The following is a 16,458-nucleotide window of genomic DNA, read 5'->3' as shown; positions in this document are numbered from 1 at the left end:
ATCTATCCACGATCTGTACCTCGCGCTACTACAGTTCCATGTGCCGGTATTGTGTCGGGAAATAAAGATGACGGGAAGGGCGAGATGAGATTAGATGAGATGAGATGAGGGGCCAGGCTGATGACGTCGTCGAGCCACTTCAGACTGGTCTGCTGAAGATGTGCCGGAATGGCGTCCCAAGGGAAGAAAGATAATAAGAGCGATGGTGATTACCTATAGTGATGATGGGATGAAGGCGATGGGCATCGGAGAGATTTCCTTAGTGAGTGCGACGCTGTGAGCCGAGGAAATCTCCGATGATAACAGGCGAGCACTGTCTCTCTTTTTTTTTTTTTTTGGTTCAACTCACTTCTTCGGCCAGTTATTGCTCTCGCCAGACTCATTGGACACGCCACGCATTGCCCATGCGCCATCATAATGCATCGCATGATGAGGGGTTGGGGGGAAGGGCGTGTCTGGGTTGCTCAGGGGCTCCTCGCTCTGATCTCTGGGCGCTTTTTCTTATCCTGATCGTAGTAGCCATGTGCGACCAAGCCAATGCAGGGACGGCCGAAATCGAAGCGGCGGCATGGTACCCTCGTAGAATTCTATATTAATAATGGTTTTGATATAGCAAATCCCCCGTATTCGCTCAATTACTACGATCCAACTTACTATTCGCACACTTCCTTCACCCATCAACGGCCTGAGCAGATAGACCAGGGGTGACGCTTACTTCGTACACGAGAAGAGGTATACATAGTATCATCGCAGCACCTTAGCGAGGTCCAATGCGGTGGTTTCAGCTTCAAGCACTCGAAGGCTGCTTTGGCATTTGTGGCACGGGAGCCCAGTTGCCTCTTCCAGGGTGGATAAGCTCGTAATGACACGACTCAATACTGTGGTGTAGCCGATCTAACCTCTTCTAAAATCCGTACAACAAAAGCCTCGTTGCTTTTTTTCAGACCGGAAAGCGTAGCTTACGAAGTATGTACCGTTCGGGTCTCACCCTGGCACTGTACGGCACAATGCTGGTTGGATCGCAGCCAGTTCCAACCATGCCAGAACCCAGGTCCCAACAATCGACCTGTCATCTCGATCCGTCATAGGTCCCCCAGCTGAAACCAGCATGCGAGACCTCGATTAATCGTCAGCGCAGATCTCGCTACAGGAGTGGTGAAGCGGCGCAGGCGGGGGTTGGTGGTGGTTTATCAGGAGCCGAAAAGACGACGAGTCAAGCGCCGTGAGCGGATTGGCCAAGAGCCGCAAGAACAGGTTCTCATCGAGACAGACACCGTTTTCTCGCATGGATATGCCTGTAGGAGCATCCCGGTCGCCTGAGTCAACTCTCTGCCGACCCCCCCCATTGCAAGATGCCTATGGCATTTGGGCCTCGACACTTGACTGAATCGTCCGAGAATTCGTGGGGTGAGTCCCCCCTCCCCAATCCCCAATCGCAACAACTCGGTGCGGATGTGGCCGAACATCCTCGACCCTCGTTTAGTGCAGGCACTTGCGCTAGCGAGCAAGTGGTAGGTTCGTCCTGTCAACGTCAAAAGGATCGCTTCCGTTCCGCTGTCAACACCGACCCGCTTCGAAAGGTCCTCTTCATATTGGTTTGGACAGGAACATTGGTGGTGGTCAACTTCTCACAGGGACCAATCACACCACGACATGTCCATGGGAATTGGTTCTCAAGAGATCCAGACCTTCAAGCTATGTAAATATGACGCGGTTCACTTTGCCAAGTTAGCACGGCAAAGAATCGTCACCATGCCCGGATTACCTACAAAGCCCTAGACTACTCTAGCATTTTTACGACTAGTATAACGGCGTGATACCCACACATTCACAGCGCCTAGCCTGATGTAAGGAGTGGTCAGTGTCTTGCCTGCGACATCGTATTCACAGACATCTCAGCATGCACAATGTGTAACTTTTACAGAGCGTATAGTTGTACCTACTCTATCTAAATCCCCCCTCCTCTGCAGGCATTCACCTAGTAGGCGACCGAATCTAGTAAGATGGACTTTGAATATGTCGGAATCTCACGATTAATTGGTACTTTGTTGGTATCACCACATGGCGACCCGACCGACCGACCGACCGGCCTACCTACATACCTATATACCTACGGATACGATTTTAACCCAAACGGTTGGGCATTCGGACTTGTCCTACTTGGGTAGACCACGGTACACTAATGCACCGAAGTATCAGCTCGGGTTAGCTGGGCTTGGACGGGCAGAACTGGGACCAGGTAGCTTTGGGTAGGTAGCTTGAGCCGCTAGCCTAGTTCGAAAGTTGTAAAAGGATCTTTTATGCATTGACGTTTTGTGAGCAGAAAGCGACAATTACGAAAGCTTCTGAGAATCGTAGGCCTCTTCGCCGATACTCCGTCGAAGATGAGATATGCCATGCACCAACACACTTGATCATTCTTCTCTTAGTTTAGTAGCGGAATTAAATAGTAGGCCAGATTTAGCCACCCGTAGCTTTGGAGTTGTGAGATGATGTTAAGATCACTTCTTTATAAGAGTTAAACTTCGTTTCGCCTCTCTGCTGACTCCTCCGCTAGAAACGACAGCATATATCTATTGACTCGACTAACAAACTCTACCTACACCCCATTCCTAACCGATTACCTGTCCACACTAACATTGAATTGTTGAGTTATAATTAGTTAAGGCTTTCCTTCAAGTCCGCAGCCTGTTGCTCCTAAGCCATCAGCTTGATGACTAAGGTCGTAATAGTGTCCTACATGCGTAGCTCAACATAACTTGCATTAGAACAAAAGACTGTCACGTACGACCATAGCCTCTGGAGAACTCGGGATCCCGTCTGCTCTCCCTTAGATAAACCCGAGAGCGCCAAATTAGTAGTCGGGTCGGTGACGACCGGCGAATCCTTGGTGTTGTACGTTATTATTTTGTTACGATATTCTTTTATTTATTTTGAGGTTTCCCTTCTTCTACAGTATATCGCTGAGACAATGGACTGTGATCATTCATAGGTGAGAATAGTTTCTAGGTCCAAAGTGCACGTCATCAAATAGAAATGTAGCTTCGGTACGATTACTCGCGGAGACAAATGTCCCCTGGGTGGCGTTGGGTTTGCTAACCATTGAGCAGAACTCAAAGCGTCATTCTAAAAGGAAGTTGGAACATCTGAAGTAGAGCAATAGTAAAGCATACTTCGTGGATTTATCATCTACACTGGTTTCCAAGGTGCGACATAATTGGTGAATTCAGCCTTCACGGTATGATAGCAAGTAATAATCAAGACACATCTACGACAAGGGGAAAGAGGGTATCTTGACCTTGAAGCTGGAGACCTGTTCTTGCGTGAAAAACTAGGTTGTCTGGATGAATATCTACGCTACAAACAAGATACATACATCGAATAACCTTTGAAAGATGAATATCAAGACATGTTGTAATACTATCAGCTGCTATAGCAAAGTTGAGACATGCTAGTAAATAAAATACGGTCTTCAGCTTTGCCTCTGCAAAGACGGTATCAACCTCGTTCGCTAACGATATGTCGTATACGTGATATGAAAGCACCTGTGACGCGATTCTGGTTAGTGTTGAAGTCAATGACGCGAATACGACAACTGAGTTCAGACTGAAGCAGAGACCCTTGACTAGATGCGACTCAATGAAGCCGCAACCGCCTTCGACGACGACAGGACTCAGGGTAATTAGGGGATATGTCAGGGGTCTCTGATATAACAAAAGTTAAATCAGCTCTTCAATCAATCAACGGATAACTAAGCGGTCGGACGCTTTCTACTGCTTATCTATCGTTGCTAGTAGAGATCCGGGTCTTCATGGAATGAGAGACCTAATAGAAACAAACCTACCTAGCGGATACATTTCCTATCACTTTAAGTGACATTTCCCCCTTGTAACGCAAGGCACACTCATGACAGCCTCGTATCTTGGTTGTATTCTCCTGCCCTAGATAGGTTGTATTACCTATTTTTATACATTAGGTAATATCTCAGCTCATATACTTCGGTGTGGATAAGAAAGATATTATGAGTAATTTAGCCGCACCACATGGGGGCTTAATAGCACCGTAGCTCTCTGTAGGAGCATCCAAACGCTTAAAATATCGTGTATTGATGGTGCTGCTTGTATTGGGGGCGCAACTAGTTACGCATTAGATGTTATTCAGTTTGACTCTGACTGGGGCCAAGTCGCACTGGAACTACAATGCTACCATGGCGTGGCAGGCAGGCAGATTAGAACCGTCATGAAGAAATTGAACAGCACACTATTTCATCACGCACCTCCAAAATATTTCCCAACCATCTAGACTTCCCTATTACTGGTGCTATACTAGACTCATACTCACGGAGCAGCGGTCACATAATCGATCTTTATGACGAAGGCTCTGAAATAACCTTCTATCCCAGCTACGCATATTCTCCATTGGGTGTAAATTTGAGGCTTAAAATCCTCTGTTAAGCGTGGTGGTTGCACCAAAATATGTAATTCCAAGTGCTCCTTTACACTTTGCCATTGAACTAATTTCTAGGTATTGCTCTAAGCCCACCCCGAAGCTTGCTTCGAGATCGTGTCCCGTGCATAAAAACCAGGGTCAAAACCGGGTTGGTGTCACTTCTTCTGTGGCATTGCTCCCTCGACTGCAGCATGAAGTCATTTGGAACACACGTCTACAGCTGGCAAAGGAGAAAATGCTCGCTAAAGGTAGATGTTGTCACCAAGTCGAATACCTATCAAAGGCCTGTGACATCGAGACCTTTGCATATCTAGCAACAGTCGGCGTGTCTAAGAATCGGCTTGTTGATCATCAACAGTGCTTCCAGTACCCAACTTGCGTTGCCTATAATACCGACCTCGATACGTATACGACTCGGCATACCAATGCCGACTGTATTTTTTCCATGGTTTCAACACCGTACAAGGAACTCACTGATCTCATTAGTCAAGGAAAGACACCACTCATTTCAATTGAAAAGGGAACAGACTTAAACACCAGACCCCGACTACGGGTCTTCTCTCGTTCTAAAAATTCCGAATACATTGCTATTAGCCATGTCTGCGCAGATGGGCTCGGAAACCCCAAAGAGAATGCCCTGCCTCTGTGCCAGGTGTTACAGTACAGTACTATATAGTGAGTGCAGAGACGTCAAGCCCTCGACTTGATAACTCGTCGTTACCTTTTGGTAGCGCAATGGCATAGTACTGCACTCCTTATGTCGTTCCGTGACACCAGGTTCGACGACTTGATGCCCTTCTGAAATCATTGCAGAGAAGTTTAAAACTCTTCATGGTGAGCATATACTCGGCGTTCAACATTAGCTACCGGGGTAATTCATGCTAACTTCTCCAGTCTCGAAGTTCTCATCAATCTTCAGGTCCCTTGCTATTTTGGATGGATACACTTTGCATACCCGTCCGCCCAGAGGATACTTCTCTTTGTCTTACGCAGATTAACAATATGGCTTCTATATTTAAAGGGGTGACATCTAGCCTGGTATTGGATGCCGAACTTATGACGACTTCCATTAACACTAAGCCATTATTTCCCAAATCTACGCATGTTACAGACCACGGCCGGATCAGTTTGAGTACTAAGGTGCGTGCTCAGATCGCTTGCAGCGTTTGGATGCCGCGCTGTTGGACATTCCAGGAGGGCCAACTCCCGCCTTTGCTCGCGATAGCATTCATCAACAGTATGGTAGTATTGGGAAGAATTGATGGGTCATATTCTGAAAGGTTGTTCGTCTATGGAGCCTCTGGACAGCCAATCATAACTAGGCAAGATGGTGTAGAAGCAATACTTATTGAAGCAACCAATGTGTATGAAGTGCGACAAATTAACAGGGGCTCTTCCTTGGTTTGCGAGTGTGTCGACATAGCTCTCCAGGAGTCGCTTTACACCACATTCTTCCTCACGAAGGACTACGAATTTGTCACAGCGTGGAATGAGCTTTCAGGGCGATCAACGACTAAGCCTCACGACATTCCCTCGATCATTGCAAATGTTATGGATCTAAGCAACCGGCCGCTTCTTGAATACCATACAACTCATGAAATGTTCCAAGTGATAATTCTGAGTTTTCCCATTTCAATATTTTTCAACACCGGGCCTAGGCACGATCAAGATTGCGACCACAAGAACAGATGGATTCCACGAGGTGTTGGTGCGAATTTACTCTCTGCCAAACCCTGGATGAAAGTTCATCGATCACATCTTTCTTACCGGTACCATCCCAAAGAAAACGAGCTATTGGTTTACTCTTTAGACAGAGTTGTGTCGCTAAAGTCGCAAGTGTACTTCCGTTGCAACACGAGCGGCACCACATACGTCGTGGGCCCATCCATGTCTATCAAAGACGAAATGAACATTGACCTTTACAGTGCCACAATGATATTAATCGAGAACGCCAAATCCCGGATGAAGAAAGGCCAATATCGCGGAGCCTTGTTTTACCTCCAAAATCCCAAAGCCACGTCTCTAGAGTGGTTGGGATGGTGTCAGACTAAACCAGAGCTCACATACGTTCGTCCCTTGCATCTGGAAAAGGTCAAAACCACAGACCTGATGCCAGAAGGGGCAGCCCAGTTTCATATAATAAAGCTTGTGACGGCCGCATGCGAACTGACTATCAAATATGGTAACACTCACACATCTCAACATACACCAGATGCGGAGCTAACCTAGACGTAGACCCTCTTCCCAAGTTCAAGCCTTTAACGCGCAGAAGGTGGCTCAAACAATTCGGCTCGCTTGCGGTGTTTATTTTGGGTGTTATCTACGTCCTCATCTGGGCTGTTGGTTTTTATATTCGCTTATCCCGTCAAGTCGGAACGGTTTCCGCCTTTCTCGCAGCAAGCGGTGTTTGTCTCGCTCTGCTATTCGTAGGTTTTACCATCAAAAGATATTTGAAACGTTGGCTGAATTGGAGATATATACAATCATTTGAAGTTATTGCGAATAGGGAATCGGTTAAGACTGGGGTTTAGGTGTAGTTTGTTTGTGGGTCGAGTCAATCTATGCAGTTATTTCTAGCGAAGATGTCACCGTGCTGCCCTGCTGTACTTCAAAGTAGACTTATCGCACAAGGAAAAGATTCGAACTCTTGCCCTTTACCCTTTTATTTGGCTTTTATAAAGATATATACAATATTCCTATATATTGGAAATTAAACTCGATTAGTTTTGTGACAGAAGGAGTCTACACTTATGTGAAACGCAGCTCAACTCTGGTCTAACATGTGTGAAAAACATTTCTACAGTAGAAGTATGTAATAACTTATAACATCTACTAGATGCTCTCGATATACGAATCTGACGTAAATCGACGATCTGCAGAAGTCTCGTACTAATAGATCTCAAGAAGTCCCCCATGTACCGCACTTTAGGCCAAAGTAAGAATAATTACATGACCCAACCTGGACATAGGCCGTATAGACATTACGACATGGCCTGCGCAAACATATCATGTCTTCCATAAGGATGGAGGATAGTGCAACTACGTACCGAGTGATCATTCTACTAACATAGATACAGTTCGTCAGGTCATAAGTAGGTTTATCAATAGAAACACAAAGTGGCTGCTTTCATCCCTTCCCAGGAGAGACTCACTCGCTTTTCTTGTTGATTGGAGTTCCGGATTGTTTGTTAATTGCGAGATTGATTCGAATACGGGCCTTTTGAGGACAAGGGAATCACATATCAGTTTCGAGATGATTTGGTCATATATAGCCCTGATCTAGGGGCTTTTGCTAATTGCAAGGTGAGCAGCTGACGTGCATTTCAGGAATTACAGTCGCGTAATCAATCATCGTGCCTCGCGTGTCTAATGAATCTACCAATGTGTATTCATGAGTATTGAAATGTTTATCTCTCCTATTGAAAATGTGAAGGCTGTACTGAGTAAGTATGTAACCCACTCAGTGTTTGTTAAGCCACCGGTAGTCTGACTTGGATCTTTCGACCCCTTACAGGAGACCGGGGGTTAGTTACTAACTTAGCGCATGCAAGAGCGCCGCACGATTATTTGTTCAGGCAAGTGTCTGCAGGACTGATCGTCCAGAAAAGGAATTGCAAGGATACTGTACATGTAGAGGCGCTATAGCGACTCTCCCTAGGTAGTGGCGAATCTATAGCGATAGGTTGCACAGTAGAAGCGGTGGGAGCAAAACCGGGCCATGATTATCTGTCGGAGGATTGTCGTCTGGCAGAGACGGCCTCGGGGTGCCTGCCGATATACGAATCGATAAGAACAGGAGACGGGAGTGGATTCATTAATAAGCTGACAGCGACTGCGCCCATGACTCCGTTCGAGGGTTTGTCTGAGTAAGAATGGCCACCCTGGTAAACTGGAGGGTTGATAGGATGCGCCGTTGTCGGCAACATTTCTTGTGTCTCCAATTTATTTGGCTTGGGCTCTTGGGAGAGCTTGTACAAACAGAATGCGGAAAACTGCACTCACTCCCAAGGTACCTACTAAGTAAGTAATGTAAGATTGACTGGAACTGTTCGGGGTAGCAAGTAATGTCTTACTACCCTGGGTTAGTGGAGGCGACTTTGCCGCTCGGGTCACACGGGACACAAGTTGGCATGTCCATCGACTTGTCTTGATATACGTACTTCCAGATTCAGGCTCGGGTTCAAGGAGCAGCAGATCTTGCCGATCTTGCCTGGCTGGGGGATAGAGAAGGAATGGATAGCCAGCTCAGTGCCAGCTGTGTCGACAGAGCGTGAGGCGTAGCCTGCTCGCCTGCAGTCTCTCGAGTTCTCTGTCTTGTCGTTCTCTCCCCTCTTCCCATGTGTTCCGGCCACGAAATGTACGGACAGAGTACGGATAAGGGATGTGAATGAAGATCAGGGTCTAATCAGGGTCCCTTCAGGGTCCCTCCTTCATATCTCCCCGAGGAGCTAAGCATGTACTGTGGGTTACACAGGAGTGCTTGGTCTTTTGTTGATCAGATTACGCGATACTCTACTTGTCAAGTGCAGATGGTAGCGTAGACTAGGAAGAAGCCTGGCCTTGGCGGTGTGCCGGATCGTTGGAGTTAGAGCAATACCTAGAGCAATACCTCGCTGGCAATGGTGCTATTCTAGCTACTTCGTCGAGGACAGTCGAGCCTCGCAGTCCATTACCCCAATTGTCCGCCTTACCGAGTATGCATTGCACTGCTGCCTGCTCCAATCAGACGCGGCCCGTCGTGCTATTGCTCAGCGGCACCTCAGCAGCTTGCAGTTCTCGGGGGACGACTTGTATCTCCGACGAGGCAGACTGGAGACTCGTGACTTTTTCTGAGAGCCGGGATGGTGGGGACGTGCGATAGGAGGATTCTGGGGTATGAGCGATCCAGACTGCCCATGTGTGGTATTCGCAGAATATTGGCGGAATAATGGTGGAATATTAGGGCTCGTGATGCGAATCGCTAAGTACGGGAAGTATGTGGTCTGTGGTTATACTTACATGTAAACTGTCTTGTCGTACGACGCATAGTAGTAACGCATGCTGATGCATCCAAGGTAGTAGGCAGGACAGCCACGACGACATTAGCTACCGGTCTTGACTACGAGATGGGCATCTCGAGATCTCTGAGCGCCCGCGTCCGACTTGTGGCAATCCCCGATTGATTAGCCTCGTTGCTGCTAGGGCGTCGCATGACGATATATCGCTGCTCTTCAGTACTTAGCTATCAGTGGCGTCGATCTGATAGACGCTTCATTAGCGACGCCCCATCTCCTACGCACGATGGTTCAACTACTTACAGATACCTACGTTATATGGTGATGCCGGCAAAAGCGATGCTGATTGAGTATTGGCTCCTCGGCGTTACCTCGCAGCCGACGCATGACGCATGGCACTTCATCAGCCAGCCGTCTCGCGAACAGACTGCCGAATGAAGTCGATAACTGTGCGTACTACTGTATCCGTGTAGGTAAAAGGTAAGCAGCTGTGCAGTGTAATCAGGCAACCAGGCTAATACGGTAGGTTGGCAAGATTCCAAGCAGGCTGTTGGTAGGTAAGTAAGTACACTTGCCTACCTAGTGTACTATGTAAGCAGGCTCGGCAGGCAGGCAGAATTATTTCGGTATTCTATACTGCTAGGATAATTGTTTTAACCCGGGATTCGCAACGTATAACGCTCGCCCGCTCCGAGGGAACGATCGCCGGCTCTCCCGATCAAGAAGGCGTTTGGTTGGGGGCCTAAATCCTTTGAGCTGTGGAACAGGGCAACGCTTCTGTTGAGATTTGTACCATGAACAGCTGAGGCATTGCCCACTTGAGTAGTTATATGTACTTACTGTAGGTAGCTTTACAATATAAGTAAGTCTAACGATCAAACTTCAAGACACTTACTTATATACATCCTGCATTCAACGCAAACTGGGTATTTCAACTGAGCTCCTGCATACACTAGGTAATTCCGGACAGCGGGAGATGTAACGTACAGTACCTAGATGGATGCAGAATATATATCTGGGTGTAGTTTAGCTGTGTGGAATTTATTAACCTGGAGTGTCGATCTGGCCCCCATTCTCATTGTTGATCAGATAGGTAGCTGTTGAAAAGGGCGGGGGTTTAAGTAACTATTTGTTGGTGGGAAACTATTTACGTTACCTACTTAGCAGATACTTAGGTATGTATGTAGGTATTCACAATGCTTCACGTTCTCCAAAGCTAGGATGACAACTCAAATTGATACATCATTACCATTCCACACCTCAACTGCCATTGGAGACCACCGAAGAAGTGTGGTAGTAACATCCTCCCTACCTATTACTGCGTAAGCACACAGTAATAACCAAGTAGACGCCTGGAACTACACTAAGTAGGCTTCACATAGCACGGGATAAGAGAATGTTTCGCTGGACCCAGGACCCTGAATGTGAACACAGCCCTAAGGTCCGCCCAGAGCCCACCCTAGGTTAGATAAGAAAGAAGGGGGAGGGGACCTCAGCACACTAGGTAGTCTAAGGTAGTAAACGTAGCGTCCCCATTTAGTGTAGCTGGGGCAGACCCTGAATATCGGTCTACTGATCGGTCTCCGGCATCGCTGTTTGGGGCTAGAGAGTCCCAGATGTTAGTGAGATATTCTCTTTCCTACTAGGTATGTAAGAGATATATTCTCGAGAATACCTAGATAGTGTCGTAGCTATCTTGGTGCCTATCTAAGTATGTAGGATGGGTAGGGGGGGGCCAGTTATGAATACCTACCTAGCTTACATTAGTAGAAGTTTGACAGTTGGTCTAGGTCGAATTGTGCTGACTAGCTATTGAGTAGGTACCTAGGGTAGCTGATATACTTACACGTGTACTGCACGTGTACTGGGTGGGATGTGAGGGAACTGACTCTTGTTTGCCGCCTCACTTTGAAATCTAGGCAAGCCGAATTTTCTTGGGAGAACGATCCCCTATTCGGAGACAAACGACAGGATACGATATGGATACGAGCCTGTGCTGACAAGAGCATCTACCTATCTCACTTACATGCACGGTACCTAACTACCGAGTAAGTTGTGGAAGGTGAGCGACAGTTGCGGTAGGTAACCCGAGTTATGTAATACCATCATGACCCTGTATACCGGTAGTAGGGAAGAGCAGAGGTAAAGGATGTCGGTGCAACCTACCACGACATGTTCAGCAGTCCACGCACCTTGTCACGCACCTTGACGGTGACCTGTCGGCACTCACGTATTTTGATGCTTCGCCGTCGACGGCCGGTGCGGTGAGCATCTGCATGCCAATGCCAATGCTACATGCATACATGTATATTTGGATGTATTACATAGGTAGTAATGTACGGGATGGTATTTCTCTAGGTACAAGAGTAGGTAGGCGGGTGCGGAATGCGTGGACCCTGCTGATTGAGCCCCGGGGAGGGCACGGGGGACGCTAGGCGAGCTGAATGTGCGCTGCTAATGGCCCTGTATAGCGCTGTACTGGACAATCCGTAGGCAGTGTAGGTACCTCCTGGCTGTTATTAGCTGTTATTGGCTGCTATAAGTTAGTGCCATGTATTCTGTATGTACTACTTCGTATGTACCTACCTACTGTAAGCCTCGGTGCCCACAGTTCCGCCCACACATCCAACACGCCATCCCTGGCTGGCGCCGCCGTTCAGCATGACCATGACTACGACTCCATCACCACCACAACCCGTCGAGCCTCGTTTGCGCGCCCAGCCCGCTCCTTTGATCCCTATCAGACCCTATCTACGGACGGCCCTACCTTGCATGACTGATTCAAAGCCGCCCTGAGCCACTCACCTGGACGGCCGGGGTCCCTCCAAGGGATCCTCCAAGGGTCCATCCAAGGGTCCATCCGAGGGTCCATCGACTGCTCGAAATGGGTACCACTATCCCCACTCACCCTCCCACGGCCCAGGGTGTTCCACTTGACCGTCGAGACGGTCAGGAATGGAGTCAGTTTCCTGGCGGTCCCGGCCTCAATTGGCTTACCGACGTGCGCGGCACGATAGCCTCTCCTGCAAGGAGCGCCTGCACGCCTTTGAAGCCTTTTTCTGCCAATGGCATACCGAGTATATAATACGGCACTTGCTGGCCTCCCCGTGTCAGCAAGTCCTGCCATATATTTAAACCTCTGACCTTTGCTCGTCTCTCTCTGCTCTTCTTGTAGCTAACCCTCTTCCCTCCACGTTTCTCGCTACACCCCCCCTATAGTATGGTCTTTCCCTCTTCGCTTCAGCCTAGCTAGATCTCCTCGTCGTTATAGCCTTATGTGCTGTTTTATTGCCAATATAGTTGTGAGTGTTGCCCTTCACCCCCCCTCGCCTGAATTCTAGCAGTCGACAGCCTTCAGTGCTGTCCGTGGCCCTCTGCTTTCATAACTCCCGATCAATGGAATCTGCTAATACATGAAATAAAGTACATTGCCTGTTCTTGAACTGTCGAATCCTGTCTTGATCTGCCATCCCTAGCATAAAAATGGCTGAAGACACCATCCCCTCAACTATGGCTCGCCCCGCCATCCAGCGAGATTTGAGTAGATTTGGCTACAGCTCCTCGAGCGATTCCGACGAACCGCCCCAGAAAACAAAATCAACCACCACCAACAACAACAATCAGAAGAAAAAGAAGAAGAGGAAGCCACCACCACAGCAGAGTATCAACAAGATTTGGAGACGCTTTGCAACGAAAAAGTCCACCAAGGCGCTTTCCGTCTTGCCCTTTGATCCGGTCCCGCTGCCCAGCAACCCTGAAGGGCCCAATGAACTGCTCTCGGCCGGCTACGAGCGGGCTAGGGAGGAGTGTTCGCGTAGAGTCAAGAAAATTATCCAAGAATGCAAGCGAGTCAATACTCGATATAGGGATCCTGGCTTTGACTTGGTAAGGTTCCATGTGCAACCGCTCCCCAAGTTTTGGGGACGTCATTTTCTGAATGCATGCTAACGACAGGCCGCAGGATTGGGACCTGAAGATGGGCCGGGGCAATTGCCTCAATTATCTAGGCTCTAGCAAGTTTGACATGTTAAATACTCGCTATAGCACGACGACATCCGTTCCCAAGGCGGTGAAGCGTGTCCACGAGATCTTTGAAAAGCCCACGTTCCTGAAAGATATTGACGGGGCTGATATCAAACAAGGTGGCCTTGGCGATTGCTGGTACATTGCTGGTCTCAGTGCACTAGCGAACGTTGAAGATGCCGTCAAGCGCGTCTGTGTCGAGTATGACACTCGTACGTTGGAATCTGCCTAAAAGCCAAACCCGAATTAAAAGGAACATACTAACATGAGAGCATAGGCATCGGAATCTACGGCTTCGTCTTTTATAGGGATGGTGAATGGATCTACTCAATTATCGACGACAAGCTCTATCTCACCTCCCCGAATTGGGATTCTCCTAGCATGCAGCGTGATCTTATGAACCAGATTGACCGCGAAAGTCCTGAAAAGGATTATCGTAAGACCTACCAGACTGGCTCCAAGGCCCTCTTCTTCGGACAGTGCAAGAACCAGAGCGAGACATGGGTGGCCTTGTTCGAAAAGGCCTATGCTAAGGCTCATGGTGACTTCGGTTCACTAGCTGGAGGCTGGATTGGAGAAGCTCTCGAGGATCTCACTGGCGGTGTTACCACTGAGCTTTTGGCTTCAGATATCTTGGACCTTGATGAATTCTGGGAGAAGGAGGTCAGCAAGGTCAACCAAGAGTTCCTCTTTGGCTGTTCTACTGGCCTTTTGGATGGTGGTTATGGGGATCGGAATGGTATTCGTGAGGGTCATGCATACGTCGTCATGGACGCCCGAACACTGAAGAGTGGTGAGAGACTGGTGAAGCTCCGGTAAGACGAGAAAGCCTACGAAAAGCTACTCCTTCGCTAACAACTCATAGAAACCCTTGGGGCAAGCTTCGAAAAGGTGTCTGGGAGGGACCCTGGTCTGACGGGTCCAAGGAGTGGAACCAGGATGTCAAGGAGGAGCTTGGTCATCAGTTTGGCAACGACTCTGTTTTCTGGATACGATTCGAAGACATGGTAGAAAAGTATCTGCACTTTGACCGCACTCGTCTCTTCCGGGATGTCGACTGGCAGTGCTCACAGCGCTGGATTGGTGTAGAGGTACCGTGGAAGCCACAGTGGAATGAGAAGTTTCACTTCAAGCTGACTAAGGAATCACCCCTTGTCCTTGTCCTTCAGCAGCTTGACAACCGCTACTTTAAGGGCCTTCGCGGACAGTACACCTTCCGCCTTCATTTCCGTGTGCATGAGCAAGGTCGGCCTGGCAGTGAGGACTACATTGTTAGGTCTCATGGCAACTATCTGATGAGCCGCTCGGTTGCTATTGAGATCCCCTCCATGGAGCCGGGTGATTATTCGGTGTTTCTCAGCATCATCGCTGAAAGAGACACCGAGATGCTCTCTGTTGAGGATATCGTAAAGCGTGAATGCCGCAAGCGGGAAGAGAATGATAAGTTCGCCCAAGTCGGCTACGCATACGATTTGGCTCATAGCAAGGGTGTTGCCCATTTGGAGCATGTTGCAAGACTTCGCAAAAAGTCAGATCAAAAGAAAGCCAGCACGTCTCGCATGGAGGAGCGCCGTAAGATGTGGGAGAAGCGCCACCTCAACAGAGAAATTACCAAGAAACAGTCTAAAAAGAACCAGGAGAAGCGAGACCGGCGACGAGAAGTCGAGGACACTAAGAGAAAAGCGAAAGAAGAGGCTGAAGAAGCAGAGAAGAAGAAGAAGCAGGAAGCGGAGGAGGTCGAGCGCAAGAAGGAAGAGGAAGAAAAACCCAAAGATGCTGCTGTGCAAACAGATACGCCAACGCGCGGCGAGGATAAGAGCAGCCAAACAGGTGCTGGCGAAGCCGATTCATCCACCCAGTCGGACGAGGCTGACAGCAAATCAAGTGCAGCTGAAAGCGAGAAATCTGCGTCTACTGACGAGAAGAAGGATGAGGAAAAGAACGACAAGGATTCGACATCGGCTACGGGCGATGCTAACCAGCCTACAAAACCAGTATCCGAGGTTACGCAGAAGAAAGTCGCAACACCGACTTATTCGTCTGATTGCGATTCATCTGATAGCCCGGTTGAGGATTGGGAGCTTCTCTACTCATCAGATGACATGTCGAAGAAGCCTAGGATGGCCACGCCTGCACCTGCGGCAACTGCTACCACAGAGGTAGTGGAGAGTGATGGCGAATCTGGCCTTCCAGACCCTTGGAATGCTATTTGCATCGTTGGCTTCCGAGTTTATTCCAAAGACGAAAACTTGGATCTCCGCGTGGTCATTGAAGGCGGTGATCTCGCTGAGGGCGGTATGGGTCAGAAGGGCGCCGCCGACATTGACAACGCGCAGATGAACGCAGGCGGCGAGCGTGAAGAGAAGAAAGCGGCGGACAAGGTCACTGACGAGTTTGAGATCGTTGATGGCAATGCTGTAAGCAAGCAGAAGGTGGTGATCGAAGAGGACAACAAAGGAGATGAGAAGAAAGACGATGATCAGAAGGAGCAAGGGGAGGACAACAAGGATGTAAAGGGCGAGGATACACAACAGAAGACTGCTACTGTGGACGACGGCAACGTTGCCGATACCGAAGACGACGCTGATGATATGGAGGATGACGAGGACGATCTCGTGGACGCCGCCAAGTCGGACATCACCGACTCGACAGACTCGACTCCCATCAACACACCGGATTCGATGACGGAGTGTAGTCCCCAGTCGCGTCGTTAAGTCCCTGCTCCATAGTGGGACATGATTGCTGCATTGATTTTACGATACCACGCTTCTCATTTAGAATATTACAGACGAAAGGATTGGATTATACTAGGCTTAGTGGGAGATTATTTATTATATAGCATGGGCAGCGGAGTGTTGGTAGCGTGCGTCGATTTTGCATTTTACACGAAACGGAATGTGGGAGTTTTACAAGATTGTCACAGCATACATAACATCTCTTAATCAGGCTGCAAACACTGCTCATTCTTTTCATGATAGAGAGCTGGCCGTGG

At 48.5% G+C, this 16,458-nt stretch overlaps 3 protein-coding genes across 3 annotated transcripts; all 3 read left to right on the top strand.

Annotated features, from left to right (window-relative positions):
- Window positions 1-4,284: 4,284 nt before the first annotated feature.
- On the top strand, window positions 4,285-5,158 carry F5B22DRAFT_582066 (uncharacterized protein). The gene is made up of 2 exons (XM_047973274.1): window positions 4,285-4,477; window positions 4,538-5,158. Exon 2 carries the CDS (start codon window positions 4,685-4,687, stop codon window positions 5,123-5,125), a length of 441 nt encoding a protein of 146 aa, XP_047836117.1. The 5' UTR covers window positions 4,285-4,477; window positions 4,538-4,684; the 3' UTR covers window positions 5,126-5,158.
- Window positions 5,159-5,168: 10 nt separating this feature from the next.
- F5B22DRAFT_582065 (uncharacterized protein) lies at window positions 5,169-7,126 on the top strand. Its single transcript, XM_047973273.1, has 3 exons — window positions 5,169-5,283; window positions 5,344-6,631; window positions 6,685-7,126. Exons 1-3 carry the CDS (start codon window positions 5,281-5,283, stop codon window positions 6,978-6,980), a joined length of 1,587 nt encoding a protein of 528 aa, XP_047836116.1. The 5' UTR covers window positions 5,169-5,280; the 3' UTR covers window positions 6,981-7,126.
- A 5,800-nt stretch (window positions 7,127-12,926) lies between these two features.
- Window positions 12,927-16,180, top strand: F5B22DRAFT_640704 (uncharacterized protein; the record flags this gene model as incomplete). The annotated part of the gene is made up of 4 exons (XM_047977880.1): window positions 12,927-13,328; window positions 13,405-13,678; window positions 13,744-14,281; window positions 14,332-16,180. The coding sequence occupies 4 exons, from the start codon at window positions 12,927-12,929 to the stop codon at window positions 16,178-16,180; spliced, it is 3,063 nt and encodes a 1,020-aa protein (XP_047836115.1).
- Between the last annotated feature and the right edge of the window lie 278 nt (window positions 16,181-16,458).

Source organism: Xylaria bambusicola (assembly GCF_022495145.1).
Source record: "Xylaria bambusicola strain CBS 139988 unplaced genomic scaffold F5B22scaffold_1, whole genome shotgun sequence".
In the NCBI taxonomy this organism is placed as follows: Eukaryota; Fungi; Ascomycota; class Sordariomycetes; order Xylariales; family Xylariaceae; genus Xylaria; species Xylaria bambusicola.
Note: the sequence above shows the minus strand (reverse complement) of the source record. Positions and strands in the feature narration are given on the sequence as shown.